Here is a 17,473-nt window from a genome sequence, read left to right on the forward strand (position 1 = left end):
ACACACACACACAATATCCCTCTTTCTTGTGTTGGAGACCACATTGCTTCGATTGCTGCAAAATTTTGCAGGCTGACTTTATCAAACCGATTATAGTATAAGTAATGACGACTACGGAGGTGTTGTACTTTGAACAATTGTCTTTCAAGACCATGTCATTGTTTTGTACTTTGATGACGTCATCACACTGAAAATTGTGATTAGAGGTAAAGACGCAAAATCGGACAAGTTTACGTGTTATGTCTATGGGAGGTGATTTTTCTTTTAAACCATGCATTGACTTGACAACGTTTAAGCACCTTTATCTCAGCTGATTTTGCTTCGTTTCCTCTGAAACTAAAGTATGTTGTAGCTGAGACAATAAGCTGCAGTAATCATGCATTTTATTCTTTGAAATCTCCTCATCAGGTTGACAATTTTGCAGTTTAAAACTGAAAATGAGAATGGAATGTGGATGAAACGATTCCTGATTCATCTTTCACACACATAAGTTTACGTTCGTCATATTTTCTCGTCGAGACGTATGGCCGAGTGATTAAAGGCGACGTCTCAGAGAAGCGAGGTTGCATACGTGCGGGTTCGAACCCCACAAGATCACGAAACAAAATACTTTGCTATTTTACTTTTTTTTCTTCAATGGTGTATTACATATTCGTCCATGTAGAAGTCAAGTTCGTATATAAACGCACCTATACACACACACACACACACACACACACACACGCACACACACACACAATATCCCTCTTTTTTGTGTTGGAGACCACATTGCTTCGACTGCTGCAAACTTTTGCAGGCTGACTTTGTCAAACCGATCATAGTATGTAATGACGACGACGGAGGTGTTGTACTTTGAAAAATTGTCTTTCAAGACCATGTCAATAAGCCAGTTCGGGGTTAGCTCATGGGCACATGGGTACAAATGACCTTTCTTCTTTCTCAGTTGATTAGGCACTCCACTAGTTTCAAGCGACAGAAGGCATGAGCTTGCCCAACGTAACAATTTATGGAATTCATCAGTCATGTTCAAACAAAGGATGAACTTGCATAGACCAGGTGACCAGAATGATCCTTCCATTGACATTTTGGAAAGCATCCATTTCATTATTTTGCATTGAATGTATTAACAATCTCTTTCTATTGATATTGTCAGACACCGCTTTTGCTGTCATGTGGATGTGCTGGCAAGCACCACTTATAGGGATCAGTTGAATAATCATTACATTACAGATGCTTATCTCGGTGAATTTAAAAACCACCATGCTCTGCTGGTACAGATGACCTTTTTCTGCTCATGCTCAAAGTGGAACCCCGAACTGGCTTATTGTTTCGTACTTTGATGACGTCATCACACTGAAAATTGTGATTAAAGGCAAGGTATCAAAACCAGCCGATTATAGGTTTTATGTCTACGGCACGTATTTTTCCCAAGTCGCCAGAAATGGCATAGCGACATCAGTCGTTACAAGGCCGCATTTCCGTCTAGCAATGCAATACATGTTCACGCGGCCCCGTTTGTTGAGTGGGCATTGACTTTTTCCCCCTGTAATATCTATACATTTTTTTTTTTTGCCTAACCATTTCCGTGGATGTCCCGTGGCCGAGTGGTTAGAGAAACGGATTTGCATGCACGCTGAATAATTTCAAGGTGCCTATATCACATTCTTTTCTTTGTCGATCACGGATGACCGACATCTGATGACCCCAAGCGTATCACCTAACTCGTCCTTAGTGTGACGAGTTTCATATCTCGTTCATATCTTGATTCTTTGTTTTATATATATATATATATATATATATACATATATATATATACATATATATATATATATATATATATATATATATATATATATATATATATATATATATATACATATATATATATGTATGTATATATATATATATATATATATACATATATATATATGTATGTATGTATATATATACACATACATACATACATATACATACACATACACACACAACATACTGGTATTTATCTTTTGAAAAAAAAATTGTCAAGGAAGAGCAACAAACTCTGAGATATAGTCTGACATGGACAAGTGATATACTTTGGGTTTGTTTGTTTTTTTTAATAAAATATGTATGTACAGTATGATTTATCACATCTGAGATTTGGCAACAAGCAAGATATGATATAGTTCTTAGACAGTCAAGCAAATCAAAAATTATGACAAAAAAAAAATGCTCCTGTGAATAAAAGCCTCACACAGAAGTCTGAAATTAGTGTTAGACACTTTGGTGACACTTCAAAAAAACATGGTTGTTAAAAAAAAAGGTGGAATTCTGCATGTTTCTTTTTAAAGACTTCCAAGACAATCCATTCAATTGGAAACAGACAAGTTATTGAACAAAATGAAAGAAAAATATATAATAGTAAATGTAAGAAAAAAATAGCAATTTCAACCTTCATAATACCATTTCTACTCTATGTACACTACATGTACTGCAATATCGAATCACAGCCATGTGTTGGGTCACACACTAATCATGACTTCAAAATGGGCAGAAATGGAACAGAAATGGGTGGAGCACGTCGATGACAGTTGTACTGTTTTGTCCACAACATGGTGAGGTCAGCACAAACCTAATCTCAATGTGAACACGGTGCCGATGATAAGGAAATTGGATTTTGAACACATGGCTATCACAAATATTTATCTAAGACCAGTGTTGATCTCACAGCTTTGAAGGAGGACAGAGTCTGTATGTTCAAGGGGCATCTGCTAACAGACAGGGGGGTTGATCATATTTGTAGAATATAAACTTTATGGGTTATTTATCCCTCTCCCGGAAGCCTTTTTTTTTTTACTCCTTTCTTTGGCATAGTGAATAAAGATGTTCCGGCTATCTGATCTCTGTTGAAAATGTCACAAACAAAAGTTTGCTTGTCTCAGTAACCCTCTCAAGAACAAGGCAGCAATCAGCAGGCAATGTCTCGCCTACATATCACAATTTGTGGTAAGTGTTTTTCAGTGCAAGTTACTAGTACGTGGCCTTTAGGTTATGTACCTGTGGTGTGACTTGGTGGTCAGAGCTCCAAACTGTGGAAAGTTATTGAGAGTAGACAGCAATACCATGTGTACAGTGCTTATCCAGTAAAGTTCATTATTATATGACCTTTGACCTTGTCGGACTTCATCCATATTCAAACTTGACCAGCAGCTTTAGGTTATATACCTGTGGTGTGAGTCAAGTGGTCATAGCTCAAACTGTTGAAAGTTATAGCGAGTACACCACACGTTAATTATTGATGACGACGACAGAAAAAGTGATGCCTATATCTTGCTTCCACTATGCACAAGAGACAAAAATAATTCTTTTGTATATACATATTTCAGGACGGGATGAAAAGGAGGGAGGCAACTGTCACTGTTCTACTCTGACAAATTTCAATTTTCAACACTTTGCATCACATAACACATTTGTCACTTATGACATCATATGTGAAACAAGATGCATGTTTTATTTTCTTTCTTGCCATTTTTTTTAAATTGAATATTGTAAAAGTGGATATTTTCTGTGCGAGTAATTTTTCGCGCTAAGCCGAGGAAGGAGAACTTTGCGCATTTTTTATTCCGAGGAGTCAGGACATTCATTACTGGAACATGTGGCATGCAAAAATATTTGAGTTCTTCTATTTTCACACTAGCTCCTGGCTTTGTGCAAAAATTTCCACTTTTACAGTAGGTGATTCTTAATAAATATCAATGACAGTGTGAGAATAGACAATTTGTGACCCTGCACCTCAAAACAAACAAAAAGGTCGCCAGACATGAATTTTTAGTTAAGACCATATTCTGAAAGAGCAGACTTTAAGCTTTAAAATGATGTATAACTCAATCAAATGGACTCTCCTAACCTATCTAAATATTGGAAAGAAAGCACGAACTCAGGAAAAGTGTGAACTGAGAAAAGAGGCTCTGAAGTACAGTGTCTATTCAAGCGCTTAATCTTTACCAAGCTGTGCTGGCTGTGCGATGAATGGGACAAAAAACAGGAAGTAAACCACCAGAGTAACAACAATGAAGGGATTATCAGATTAAACTGAAATTAAGCATGCCTCATTAACACATTCTGTCCATAATTAATGCCAACTTTAAAAGCAGTAGCACTACCTTTTCAAAAGTTATTAGAGTTGAAAGTGAAGAGTGTGGACAAGGTTTTTCAGAAATGAAAAAGGAATTCTAAAGACACACCTAATCACACTATTCTACCCAAAATGTTCAAGATAAACTGCTAAAACTAGAAATGTCGCTACAGCGACTGGTTATACCCCCGCCAAACAACATTTCATAAGCTTTGGTCAAAACAACATTTCGTAAGCTTTGGTCAAAAAACTGAGGAAGTAGTTAAATCCGCAAGATCTTTCCTTGATCTTCTGCCATTAATATGCCGTTACCATGGCAACGTACTTTCGGGTACTGTCGAAAAATGCGTCTTGCACATCTACAACCAAAGGCACACATCTGTACCAAGTTTCATGGAAATTGGGCAAAAACTGAGGAAGTAGTTTGCAACACAAAATTTTCCATCATTTTGGCTCATAATATGTGAACTGTTACCATGGCAACATACTTTTTGTCACTGTCAAGAAATGTGTCATGCTGACCTATATCCTAAGACAAACATTCAATATGAATTCCATGAGAATTTGAAGAACACTGATGAAGCAGTTTTGCCATGAAGCATTTTGCCCTATATATTACAAATAACATGCCGTTACCATGGCAACGCACTTTTTGCCACTGCGGAAATATGTGTCTTGCACATTAACATATTTAGATGAACATCTGTACCTAATTTCATAAAAATTGATCAAAAACTGTGGGAGGAGTTTGCGACGCAAGATTTGTACCCATTTTTGCCCATAATATGCCGTTACCATGGCAACGTACTTTTGGGTACTGTCAAAAAATACGTCTTGCACATCTACAACCCAAGGCACACATCTGCGCCAAGTTTTATGGGAATCGGTTGAAAACTGAGGAAGTAGTTCGCGACGCAAGATTTGCAACAGACCGACCGCCCGCCCGCCTGACCGCCCGACCGACCGCCCGACCGCCCGACCGCCCGACCGTCCGCTGATTCCTATATACCCCCTTCAAACTTCGTTTGGCGGGGGTATAAAAAAACACACTTTTCTGCCCGTTTTATGATACCAAATTTTAGCATAATGTAAAAGAAGACCCGCTCTTTCAGAAAATATGAAAAAGTCAAGTTCGGCTAGGTTGACCCATTTCACTTATTTTCAGTCCTCACGCAAAATCAGTGTGTGCGACTTTATGTTCGTTTTGAGGTGCACAGTCACATTTAGTGGTTGTTTAGATGCTGCATCACAGCATCTCATCTCCACTGCATTTAAATACTGAATCTCATGCTTATAGTCCATCAGACAATCAAATTACTGAAAGTGGGAAGGACAGGTATAATGAAGACTGGATCACATAAAAAGTCTGTGAACACTGAGATGTTCATAGGCAGTTCTGCATCAAAACATTTCCTGATGCTGCTTTGTTCATTCCGCCTTTGCACATGACAAAGTTAGGTTGCCACACAGTTGTTCTGTACCTTGTTAAGACCACAGTGAACGTAAACATACTGGAAATGAAAAGTAACATTTACAGTGTCATGTTTTGCATGGACTCTCAGCAAATGGTGAGAGAGTGCAGTGTACGTTCAACACACTTCTAAGACAGCCCAGTGAAAGAATGACAAAGTCACTGAATTGACCCTGCCATCCACTTAAAATTTCTTAACCCGTTGAGGACGGACTGATTTTGCTACAACACATATTTTCCATAGACACCTGCCCGAGTATACTCGGGACTCGTCCTCAATGGGTTGATACATGTATTTTATTTACCTGTGCTTCTACTAAGTCTTGAAAAAGTGAAACTTATTCTTTTCACACACAAAACATGAGAAACCAGTTGATAACACAGAAGGGCATCTTTACACTATAGGAATAGAAGAATACCGTGCTCACCTGCTCACAGAGAAGATTAAAAAACAACAACAAAAATTGCACCATCAAAGGTCCTTGAGAGGCAGTGCTGTTCACAGCTTTGGGTGAACTATGAATCCTTGGAATCAACCTGTTCTCGTTCACTCCCTGAGACAGCGCCCTCATTGTCCTGTTTTCTCTCTTCATCACAGTCTGAGTCACTCTGTTGGACATCACTAGGAACCTGTTGTTCATTCCTCTCAGCGTCCCTTTCGCCACGTGTCCTCAATGATTCACTCTCCTCCTCGTTTGCGCCGTTGGCGGGTAGGAATTCCGTCACTTTCCTGTTTGGCAGGACTTGGTTGAAGGCATCCGCCCAGTTTCCAACTTGGACGTAGGCCAGAATGATTTCATAGACTGGAGGATCGAGGAGCAACAAATTGATGATGGAGAAAAAGGAGATGTTTTAGCAATATTAAACGATGATGTCTACAGTACTTCTATAATTATTGTTCAGTGTTGTTGTTTTTTAAGGTTGCTGCTTTTTTTAAGCACTGTTGTGTTTCTATTACTGGAGATTAAGTCTGGTTTGCAACTATAAACTGATTTCTGCATGACACACAAGTGTCAATAACCAGCATCTAAGAAATGTCTTACCTATAAATGCAAACACAGAATTCCTATAAAAAAAAAAAAAATCAAAATGCAACAGGATGACACATTCCACGAAATTTACCAGTACTCAAAATGGAAACTACTACAGGCAACTCTCAGTTTTAACAATGAACAAGTCCACTGCAAATGGGAAACACTGAGCATATATGTTATTTATATATTAAAAACAAAACAAAACACTAACTTGTTTTACCACTCAATTAAATTATGCTTGACTGAATATTCTTGCAGGGTTAACCTCTTGTCTGTAGAACGTTGTAATTACAAATTTTTCAGTACACAGCCCATCAGGGGTCTGTTGCATAAAAGTTACAATTATGGTAACTTTGCCATCAAATGGTAACTGCCATGGAATTCTTGATTTTGATTGGCTGTTGAGTAGTGTTGCCATGGTAGTTACCATTGGATGGCAAATTTACCATAATTGTAACTTTTATGCAACGGGCACCAGGTGTTATGCAAAATATGCTAATAACTGTTCATATTGACAACAGGGCAATCTAGGGTGAAGTATCAGAGGCTTACCATGGTTGACTGCCAGCACCTTTCTTGACTTGAGCTTGACGTAATCACCAATTGGGAGCTGGGCATGGTTCCAGCCCCTTTCTCGGACCTTCTCGAAGCACACGCCCTGCCAGCCAGAAATGAAAAGATACAACATGTGACTGGTGTCACAAGATACAACATGTGTCAAAAGATACAACATGTGACTGGTGTCACCTTTGTAATCACACTTTTAACCCTTAAGTAATGGCAGTACACTTTCAGTTCAATTCAATCAATTCAATTTATTTCATATACTCTTAAAAATGCACAAACACAGACATACAATATGTACAAACAGAAGGTAACATGAAAATATACATAGAACACAAAACAATCAAAAAACACAAATAGTACAAGGAATGCTCAACGTAGAAAAAATAGTAAAACTGTACAAAAATGCAGCGGATCTGAGGGAATGATGAAGACAAGTGGCTATTCAAAGGTAAAACCCTTGATGGACTGCATCTTACAAGATTGCATTGGAAATAAAAAACATAGTAAATCTCATCAATGATATAAATTCCAAATGACGAAGAGACTGGCAAAGATCGAATACAATTAAATTACACTGATTACGTCAAAGATATCTTCATATCACACATTCCTCTTTTGATAAAAAAATCATCAACAAACAGCATGAAACCTGTTGTCATGCATATATGAGGGATGGTGTTGTTGTTGTTGTTGTTGTTGTTGTTGTTGTTGTTGTTGTTGTTGTTGTTGTTGTTGTTGTTGTTGTTGTTGTTGTTGTTGTTGTTGTTGTTGTTGTTGTTGTCTTCCCCTTTCTGTCTAAATATCAAACAAGTATCATGGACTGATGTGATGGTAGCAGTAATATAGCAGTAATGGTTTATTCAAAATTCGTTTGCAGCAAGATGGCTGAACTGAAAACTTTGTAAATTTCCAGTGGGCAATAACAAAAATAATTATAAAATCATACTTCAACTGAAATACAAAATCTCAAAATAATTGTACATTTCCAGTGGGTAATAACAAAAATAATCATAAAATCATACTTCAATTGAGATATGAAATCCTGCAATTGTTGTACTAATGAAATTGGATACCAATACTGTGGAATGAAAAAAAAAATATCAAAATAAATCAATTACACTTGTACATTGTGATACAATTACTTACTACACAGGCAAGCTATGGTATATTCATAATCATGTACACACATACACACACACACACACAGAATTGTGCATGAAAATATATCGAGCATGCGCAATTCATTACGTTTCCCCAGTAAAACTGTCAAATTATGTTCATGCTCACCAGAAGAGATAAAGAGTGATGGCAGTTGGTCATACCTTGTGGTGGTTATGATCAACGAGACCACCGATGATGTAAACCTTGTCAGGGTGGAGCTGCTGCAGGACGTTTGGCGACTCGGCAGCCAGGTACACGATGCTATCCGCCCCGAACGCTCCCTCTGGATCATCAGACTTCAGATGGACCTGGGTAAACCAAACCCATAGTAACAAACAATTAATAATGCAGAAAGATCAAGAAGAGGAAAATGTCACTAGGTTCTGTTTGAGAACTACATAGAAACTTCGTACATTTTTTGCCAGTGTTTTATTTTTTCTGCAGCAGACCATTTGTGTTTTACAGTTATTTGTTAGTAATTGCAATGGTGTTTAGTAACTTTACTCCAAAGCAGAATGTACAGTTCTGTATATTACATCAGTCAGCCCATACAAAACATTATCCTGACTGAGACAATCCTGCATTCATACTAAACACAAGCATGATGCATACAGTATACCCTAATATTTCATGGTTATATTTTGTGACTTGGGACTAGTAAAACAATCACAAAAGTACTGTAAAAGTGGAAAATTTCACGGTGTTGAAATTTTCGCGCATTTTGCGCAACCAGAAATTAGCGCGAAAATACAAGCACGCGAATATTTTTTGCTTGCCATATGTTCCAGTACTTGATGTCTTGATTCCACGGAATTAAAAACACATGAAACTCTTCTAAACTGGCCAAGCGCGAAAAGTTAGTCGCACGAAAATATCCACTTTTACGGTAATTGAATTTGCAATTGAGAATCAATTGAGAATCACAGTGATGATTGACAATTGATAATTTTCCCTTTTTGGGAGCAAAGTTGGTGATTTTTCACTTTGAAAAAGGTATACAGTGCATTATATGTTTTACAGGAGACAAAATTTCAAACTCGCTAATTTGGCAAACATCCACGAACTCATGAAATTCACGAAAAAATAGAAATGCTGCAAGAGATATATCACGTTTAATGGTATTAGCTGCACTACATTGTGATGTCACTTCTCTGCCACAGCATGCTCATCACTCACATCCCAGTTTTTGTAGCCCTGGACCAAAGTGCTCATGTAGTCTCTGGTCTTGTTATTCAAGCTGGACAGGTAGAACTGGAGTGGCTTGGCAGATTTTCTGTTCTCAGCATAGCATCGCTGAATCTGTTTGATGAGTTTCTTGATATCCTGAAAGGCAGTGAAGGGGTAGGGAAGAATATGGAGAGAGTTAAAGGAGAAAGACAGAGAGAACAAGATATAATGGTGATGTGATACGACACACAAAGCTGCACATCATTATGATTTGCCATGATAGTATTATGTCAGCGTGACAAAAGATGAATCTGGATGTTGTTTCTATCCATTAACCCACTCAGCATTTTCACATCATATCATTATAGTAGCTTGATGATTTCACTGTGTTACAGATAACGAAATGCACACATTCTTCACACCAAATGTTCATTGATTGTATGTACGTGTGTGTTTGTGTGTGTGTATGCAAGTATGGATGATGCATGTGTGTATTACGAATGTCACACGGCTGATGATGATGCCCATCATTGTCTAGACTGATCTTCTCGAATCAGTGTCCCTTCGTGCAACATGATGCATAAGGGTGTGTATTGGGTGGGTGGGGGGTTTGGTGGAAGGCTAGGAGAAAAGAAAGCTGCCATGAATAAGTCAGTTCGTAATTAGCTCATGTACACATTAGCTGTGTTCAGATGAAGGCAGTTTTGGTCGGAGTAACTTCAGAGGAAGGGTTGGAGGAAGCTTGGTCAGAGGAAGGTCGGAGGAAAGGTCGGAGTTGTGCCCATCTGAACAAAGTTGTGGTAACTTCCTCCGCTCGGGGAAACTTACCACGACCTCTTCCTCCGACCACGATACTCCTGAGTTTTATCAGGAGTATCTCGCTACTACGACTAGCCGGTCGGAGTAAATTGCCCATGCGGACAAGCCCTCAAAGTATCTATGACCTTACATACCCTACAACCTAGGTGAAACTTCCGGGGTCAAATCGCAATGTTGACATTTTGCGAGTACATGTGCGCGTGCAGTACAATTCTAACCTAGCTGATCGCGACGAAGAAGCTATGGAAGTATAGTGCTCAGAAATTCTCTTCAATAAGAATGGATAAGACAAATGCACTTGTAAAAAAACAGTCGTATGGTCGACGTGCGTGGTGCTACAACTTCCGAAAGTTACACCGACCCTCCATGGTGATCCCCGCGAAGGCCGGGATAAATTGGTCGGAGTTTCTTCCCATGACCATCGTGTGGACACAGGGTCGTGGTAAGATAAGTATCAATAATTTTAATCGCTGTGCCATAAGATTTCACTCCGACTAAAAATACGTCTGAACATGGCTTATTAGTACAAATGACCTTTCTTTTTTCTCATTTGGTTAAGCACTTCACTCGTTTTCAAAACGGCATAATGCATAGGTTTGCCCGACATAACAATTTATGGAATTCATGTTCAAACAAGGAATGAACTTGCGTTTAGATCAGGTGATCAGAATACTCCATCAGTTGACAATTTAGCAGGCATCCATTTCATTGTTTTGTACTGAATGCAATAACAGCCTGTTCCTTTCATTTGACGAAATACCATTCTTGCTGTCAGGTGGATGTGCTGGCAAGCACCATTTAGATAAGGATCACGTGAATAATCATCGCATCACAGATGCTCATCTCAGTGAATTTACAAACCAAAATGGCTGTTGGTACAAATGACCTTTTTCTGCTCATGCGCAAAGTGGAATTACGAACGGGTCTATTGTTCATTGTCAAAGTCACTATTCAGTCTTGTCTTACCGACTCAGACATCAGGTCATCATAGGCACAGTCAATGGCAACCCTGATGTCGCTGGCTTCAGGGTCACTCATCTTCTTCTTCTTGATCCCGGTATATTCCAGTCCCTCTTTCTGCCGCTCCTCCATCAGCATTCTTTTCTTTACCTTGATCTTTTCCCTTTCCTTTTTCCTTGCAAAGAGAGAAAGAGCAAAACAGTGAGTGAGAGAGGGATGGCTATTCAAAGAGTGGTTTAAACTTTGATGAAAAGTGAAGCCATCTAATATGAGCAGCAGTTTGCATGTTACAATCTAATTCTGGACTTTTTAAATTGTTACCTATAGTAGGGTTCAACACTACCTCTTTTTTTTTTTTTTCTGAGGGCCTATCTGGGCCATCACTAAGATCCTTAAATTTGAAATTTTGGTGGACAGAGATAGAAGGAAATGTAACAATCCATGTTTAATCTTAGTTGCCAGATTGGGCCACCAAAATGGACATTTGGTGGCCCAACATCGATTTTTAGTGGCCCCAGGACATGGGTCACTGCTAATGTCAAGCCATTCCTATTAGAACATATGGGGGCTGTAGTCTCTCAGGATTTAAGAATCTCACTGAGAATACTACAATATAAAAATGTAACAATACGGCATCATGGGCATATACCAGATACTATAACCCTTTTTTTTTTGGCCTGCAAAGCAAATCATCATCACTTGCTTCTAGATTCTCCACACACTCTATTTTAAGCTAAATTCTCATGGACTATGTGTACAGACAATAGGCAAAAGGAAAACAAAACGAGAGCAAAGTTCTTTTCCAGTGATTCTAATCAGAGTCATTCAGAGATCTATATTAGTCATGGTATTTTGAAAGGACGTAATTGTACAATACACATTGCATGTAATACAAGAGAAATGATTACTCTTAGCCTGAGAATACATCTTAGTTCTGGCAAACAGGTTGCATACAAACTACACAATGTCTCATAGATGTGCCCTCTGAACTTGAATATGGTTCCTAGGTAAGCTAGTTATCCCACAGTCTTTATTTATACCATAAATTGATATTTACACCTCTGACTATACATTTTTTGTTATGATTAGTAACCCGTTGAGGACGAGTCCCAAGTATACTCGGGCAGGTGTCTATGGGAAATGCGTGTTGTTGCAAAATCAAACCGTCCTCAACGGGTTAAGTAAGAAAATCATATACCTCCTTTCCTTCTTTGTTTCTGCCCATCGTTGGAGTCGAAGCTGTTTCTTCAGCTGGTTCTTGGACAGATGCACAACACTGTCAGTCACCTCATCTTGGTCCTGTTTTCCAATCTCATCATTCTCTTGGTTTGCATCATCCATAGCAGCAATATATTCCTCTCAGACTTAACCTGATCTGAAATTATAAACAGGGAACAGTTTTGTTTGTTTCCTAATGAAATAATTTACTTGTTCCATTGGAAGCTTTCGCCGATTTGGTTACAATGTACCCTTCAAAATCTTCTTTGGATGATAATCATGCAGAAATACAATGAGTAAATACCAAGAGACATAGTTTTTATAAAATAGAACTTTGTTGATGTTTAGGGGAATCATTAGCTGCTGCTGGCACAGCTGTCATTAGTCACCATCATTTCATACATTTCCTTGGGTTTCACATGTACACCATACATTTCAAATAGGTCTAATCACACTATTCTAGCGTTCCTACTACTTGTCTGCAGAAAATAGTAGGAAACAAGGAAAAGTAGAAATTACGCGGTGCGTAATATATGTCCCCGCCGGAAGTAGCATTTAGTAGCAAAATGTACAATATAGGTAAAAAGATCAAGGTCAAAGGTCAAAGAAGTCAAAGGTCAAAATGCTATGTAGAAGTTTTGAAGCCCTCACCTAGTGTCATCACATAAAGCAAACAGAATCGAAATCGGGTTAGAAATGGTGAAGGATTAGCATTTTGTAGCCAATGTAAAATATAGGTAAAAAATCAAGGTCAAAGGTCAAAGAAGTCAAAGGTCAAAATTCTGTGTAGAAGTTTTGAAGCCCTCACCTAGTGCCATCACATAAAGCAAACGGAATCGAAATCGGGTTAGAAATGGCGAAGGAGTAGCATTTGGTAGCAAAATGTACAATACAGGTCAAAAATCAAGGTCAGAGGTCAAAGAAGTCAAAGGTCAAAATTCTGTGTAGAAGTTTTGAAGCCCTCACCTAGTGCCATCACTTAAAGCAAACGGACTTGAAATCGGGTTACAAATGGCGAAGGAGTAGCATTTTGTAGCAAAATGTACAATATAGGTCAAAAATCAAGGTCAAAGGTCAAAGAAGTCAAAGGTCAAAATTCTGTGTAGAAGTTTTGAAGCCCTCACCTAGTGCCATCACATAAAGCAAACGGAATCGAAATCGGGTTAGAAATGGCGAAGGAGTAGCATTTTGTAGCCAATGTACAATATAGGTAAAAAATCAAGGTCAAAGGTCAAAGAAGTCAAAGGTCAAAATTCTGTGTAGAGGTTTTGAAGCCCTCACCTAGTGCAATCATATAAAGCAAACGGAATCAAAATCGGGTTAGAAATGGCGAAGGAGTAGCATTTTGAAGCAAAATGTACAATATAGGTCAAAGGTCAAGGTCAAAGGTCACAACTGAAATTCTGTATAGAAGTTTCAAAGCTGCCATGTAGTGCTATCATATAAAGCAAACAGAATCAAAATCGGGTTAGAAATGGCGAAGGAGTAGCATTTTGAACATTTTGATCACACACGGACGCACGGACGGACACACGGACACACGGACACACGGACACACAGACACACACACGTACGGAGCCCGTTTCATAGTCCCCTGCTCGAACTCGTTCGGCGGGGACAAAAACTGATTAGCACTAGAATATGTGCCTATATCCTTATCATTGTTAATTAACATATTTGATTGTATCTTTGTTTCACAAAGAGAACTAAATGTGACCCGCTACAACAAAATGGTCCTAAAGTCGCGCACGTCGAAGCCGTGAAAATCGAGTTTGAAGTCAGAGCATCAAAATTGGTCAAAACTTACGATTTTCTGAATTTGACTTATTATTAGAGTATGATATGTCTTCTATCATCTGTCGAAATTTTGAAGCAAAATGATGAAAGGAAAGACCAAAAAATAGCGTTTTTCTGGGCCATGTTTTTTTGGCGTTTCAAGGAAGCAGAAACTGGTTCGAACATTTGGATTGAGCGCCACAGATAGGCTCCGCCCCTAACAACGACCAGAGTGATCTCATTGGTCAGTTTGCTGCTTGCTGCTAACCGAAGCGTGAAGCTCGCACACTGCCAAGTCGACTGGTGCATGCTGGCGGGGTGCGCTATGCCCAGCCGCTTCTCCTGGCATCCTGGTCACTGATTGGTCGGTGAGGAGATCGCCGACGATGTGTTTGAATGAGCATTTCGGGAGTTGCTAGGGCTTACCTTCTATTGTTCGGAGGTGAATACTGACCTGCGTGTTCCTTGACTGTGATTGCGTCGCAAGGAAAACTTTTAGGGCGCTTTTCTCGAAACAGTGATTTCCCAGACGTCTCGACATGCTCTCTTTTAAAAATCGATATCTCCGCAGCCGATTATTTTTATAAGATGTGTTATATATCAATTTAAAGCAGAAAGATTAGGGAATTGTGTCATGCAATTTTCAAATAATCGACCTCACCCGACTTTAGGATCATTTTGTTGTAGCGGGTCACAAATTTACGGGAAACAGCAGTAACATCCATGTCCATAATATTTGCCCATGAAAGCAGTGTGATCTGCCAGCTCAGTAGTTGCCACTTGGCCATTGAAACTCTTTTTCAATAAGACAGCAGAATTGCAGAAAACAAACTTGCAAAATTAACATAGGCCCTACTGGTACATTTAAATTTACAATACTTGTCTACCTGTAGACCAGTAGACTCTATTTGCACCCTTATCTCTGTAAGACCTACAACTAGTGTAGAGCCTACTAGGCCTACTAGATACTAAATATAGAACTCTAGTTATAATATAAGTATCATGTTCAGCTGATGTTGTTCAGTAACAATGAGTCCGTGCTAAGACTAAGCATAGACTGGCTGTAGTCATGGTAGTGTAGTAAAAAGATGCAGATGTCTTGTTAAATTGGGATGTCTCAGATAAATTCACTTCCCTTTGGCTACGCTACAATCATGACGATGTAGAATCTACCTTGTACCTTGTAACGTTAGTAGTTATCCCCCGAAGACCTCCGCTAGACTAGGAAGGCCGGGTAACGTAACTCAGGACTAGCTGTAAACTTAAACGTTATACGCCATCACTGCACCGTTTCCCCACAACAAGTACGGCACAACTACAAATAAATTACGAACATCTGGCCAGAGTAGGCATGTTCATTTCTCATTGATCCTACAACTCGAGGAATCTAGGTGAAAGGAAAAGGGAAGTGTGTTCACCATCGGTGTGTTCCCGACTAAATGGTATAGACTCTAAAGATCTAACGTTTATATTTTTACTTTAGTCTTGTGCCAATCTACGAGGCGAGGTGAAACCAAAATTACTGCAAACGCCGTTATAAAGGTGTGGGACCGATATGATACGCTATGCATGCGCATGCCACAGATTTAGCAAAATTCGCAAAATTCATAATGTTTATACTGTTTAAAAAAAAAAAAAAAAGGTATTTTGGTCAGCAAAGAGCAAAAAAACGGTTCAAATATTGAAGGACGGGTTTGGTCTCCAAAAGGCGTAGTATAAAACCTTACCTGACCAACTTGATGATAATTTAGTTGGTTTGGTTCAGCCAGCTGCGTGTTATTACCACCGAACTAAAACATAGTGGAATGCGTGTTCACCCAGGAAATACGCAGCCACCAAAACTTGCTACCACCGCCATTTTGTTCGGGCAATTTTTCCTTATAAGGAGTGCGGGCTGTGTCTCCGAAGCGCAATTGACCATTGTCATGTACAAACGTGCATTGTTACGTCATAATCACTAGCCACTGGACGGCGTACTCTTGCTTGCGCGCGTACCAGTGGCCCAGTCTGACCGCGCCAAAGCGTGCACTCCATATAAGGAAAAATTGCCCGAACAAGATGGCGACGCAACACGGTAATTTGGCTGCACGGTCTCGTGTATGTTGGGAATAGGGACACGCATTCCACTATGTTTTAGTTCGGTGGTTATTACAGCAAATACATCGACCGGCCGGAGAGGGCGCAAAAACTATTCTAGTCACGTCCACAGCTTGACATCGTCAGCTTGACATCGTCAGCTTGACATCGTCGAGAGCAGACGTATGGCAGCGTGAGCTCTCTGCATTGTGTGAGCTCATCCCCTTCTTGCTAACTATACACGTGTGAACATTAATGCGTTTCGACCATGTCTACTAGAGTAACTCGCCACGGGAGTGCAATTGCCGCAAGGCCTAAAGCTACGTCTGCCACACCTCCAGCACCGGGGACCGCCTCTCCACCGGCCGTGCCAACAGCTGGAGATTCGAGAAGCGAGGCTGAAGAAGCCCAACCCACTCTGAGGGATTTACAGAACAGCCTAATAGATTTCAAGACCTCAGTGGACGGGAAGTTGGACAAAATTTCCCAGGACGTCTCGGCTATTAACAACAGATTTGAGGAAATTGAAACCAGCGTAAAGTTTAACTCCGACAAACTCTTAGAAATTGAAAAGGAAACCATTCCTATGGTTAAAGAGTCTCTGCAACAACAACAAAAAAAAAAAAAAAAATGAGGCTCTTGAGAAAACAATAACACTAATGTAAATTCATGACAGGAAGGCCAACTTGCTTTTCTACGGAATCCGCGAAACGAGGGGAGAAAATGTGGAAAACGTTTTAAAAGACACTTTCGTCACGCTGGGAATCAACGAAACGACCGCTGAGGGAATATTGTTGGCCAACGCCCATCGACTACCACGACGAGGAGTCGGATCCCAACCCCCACAGCAAGGCCCCGCCCCGATCATCGCGCGATTCTGTCACATGAAGGACAGAAACGACATACTTGCAGCGTACGTGGAAAGCTCCCGAAACCGCCCTCAGGCCAGCAATTACGACAGTTCAGCCGACACGTCGAGGAACCCCCCACCAAACCGTATCTCGGTACGCACCGACCTGCCTCCGGCAACTAGGAGACGTAGAGGTTTCTTGGCTAACCAGGCCTACAAACTTCGAAAGGAAAGGGGTCTCTCAACAAAAATATCGGTAA

The 17,473-nt window shown here is 39.7% G+C and overlaps 1 protein-coding gene across 1 annotated transcript; it reads right to left on the bottom strand.

The window, feature by feature from the left end:
• Positions 1 to 5,910: 5,910 nt before the first annotated feature.
• LOC140229149 (tRNA methyltransferase 10 homolog A-like) lies at positions 5,911 to 16,054 on the bottom strand. Its single transcript, XM_072309415.1, has 7 exons — positions 16,015 to 16,054; positions 12,492 to 12,668; positions 11,300 to 11,468; positions 9,524 to 9,670; positions 8,509 to 8,655; positions 7,172 to 7,277; positions 5,911 to 6,388 (listed from the first exon to the last, which is right to left on the bottom strand). The coding sequence occupies exons 2-7, from the start codon at positions 12,632 to 12,634 to the stop codon at positions 6,102 to 6,104; spliced, it is 999 nt and encodes a 332-aa protein (XP_072165516.1). The 5' UTR covers positions 12,635 to 12,668; positions 16,015 to 16,054; the 3' UTR covers positions 5,911 to 6,101.
• Between the last annotated feature and the right edge of the window lie 1,419 nt (positions 16,055 to 17,473).

The sequence above is a fragment of the Diadema setosum genome, chromosome 5 (genome assembly GCF_964275005.1).
Source record: "Diadema setosum chromosome 5, eeDiaSeto1, whole genome shotgun sequence".
In the NCBI taxonomy this organism is placed as follows: Eukaryota; Metazoa; Echinodermata; class Echinoidea; order Diadematoida; family Diadematidae; genus Diadema; species Diadema setosum.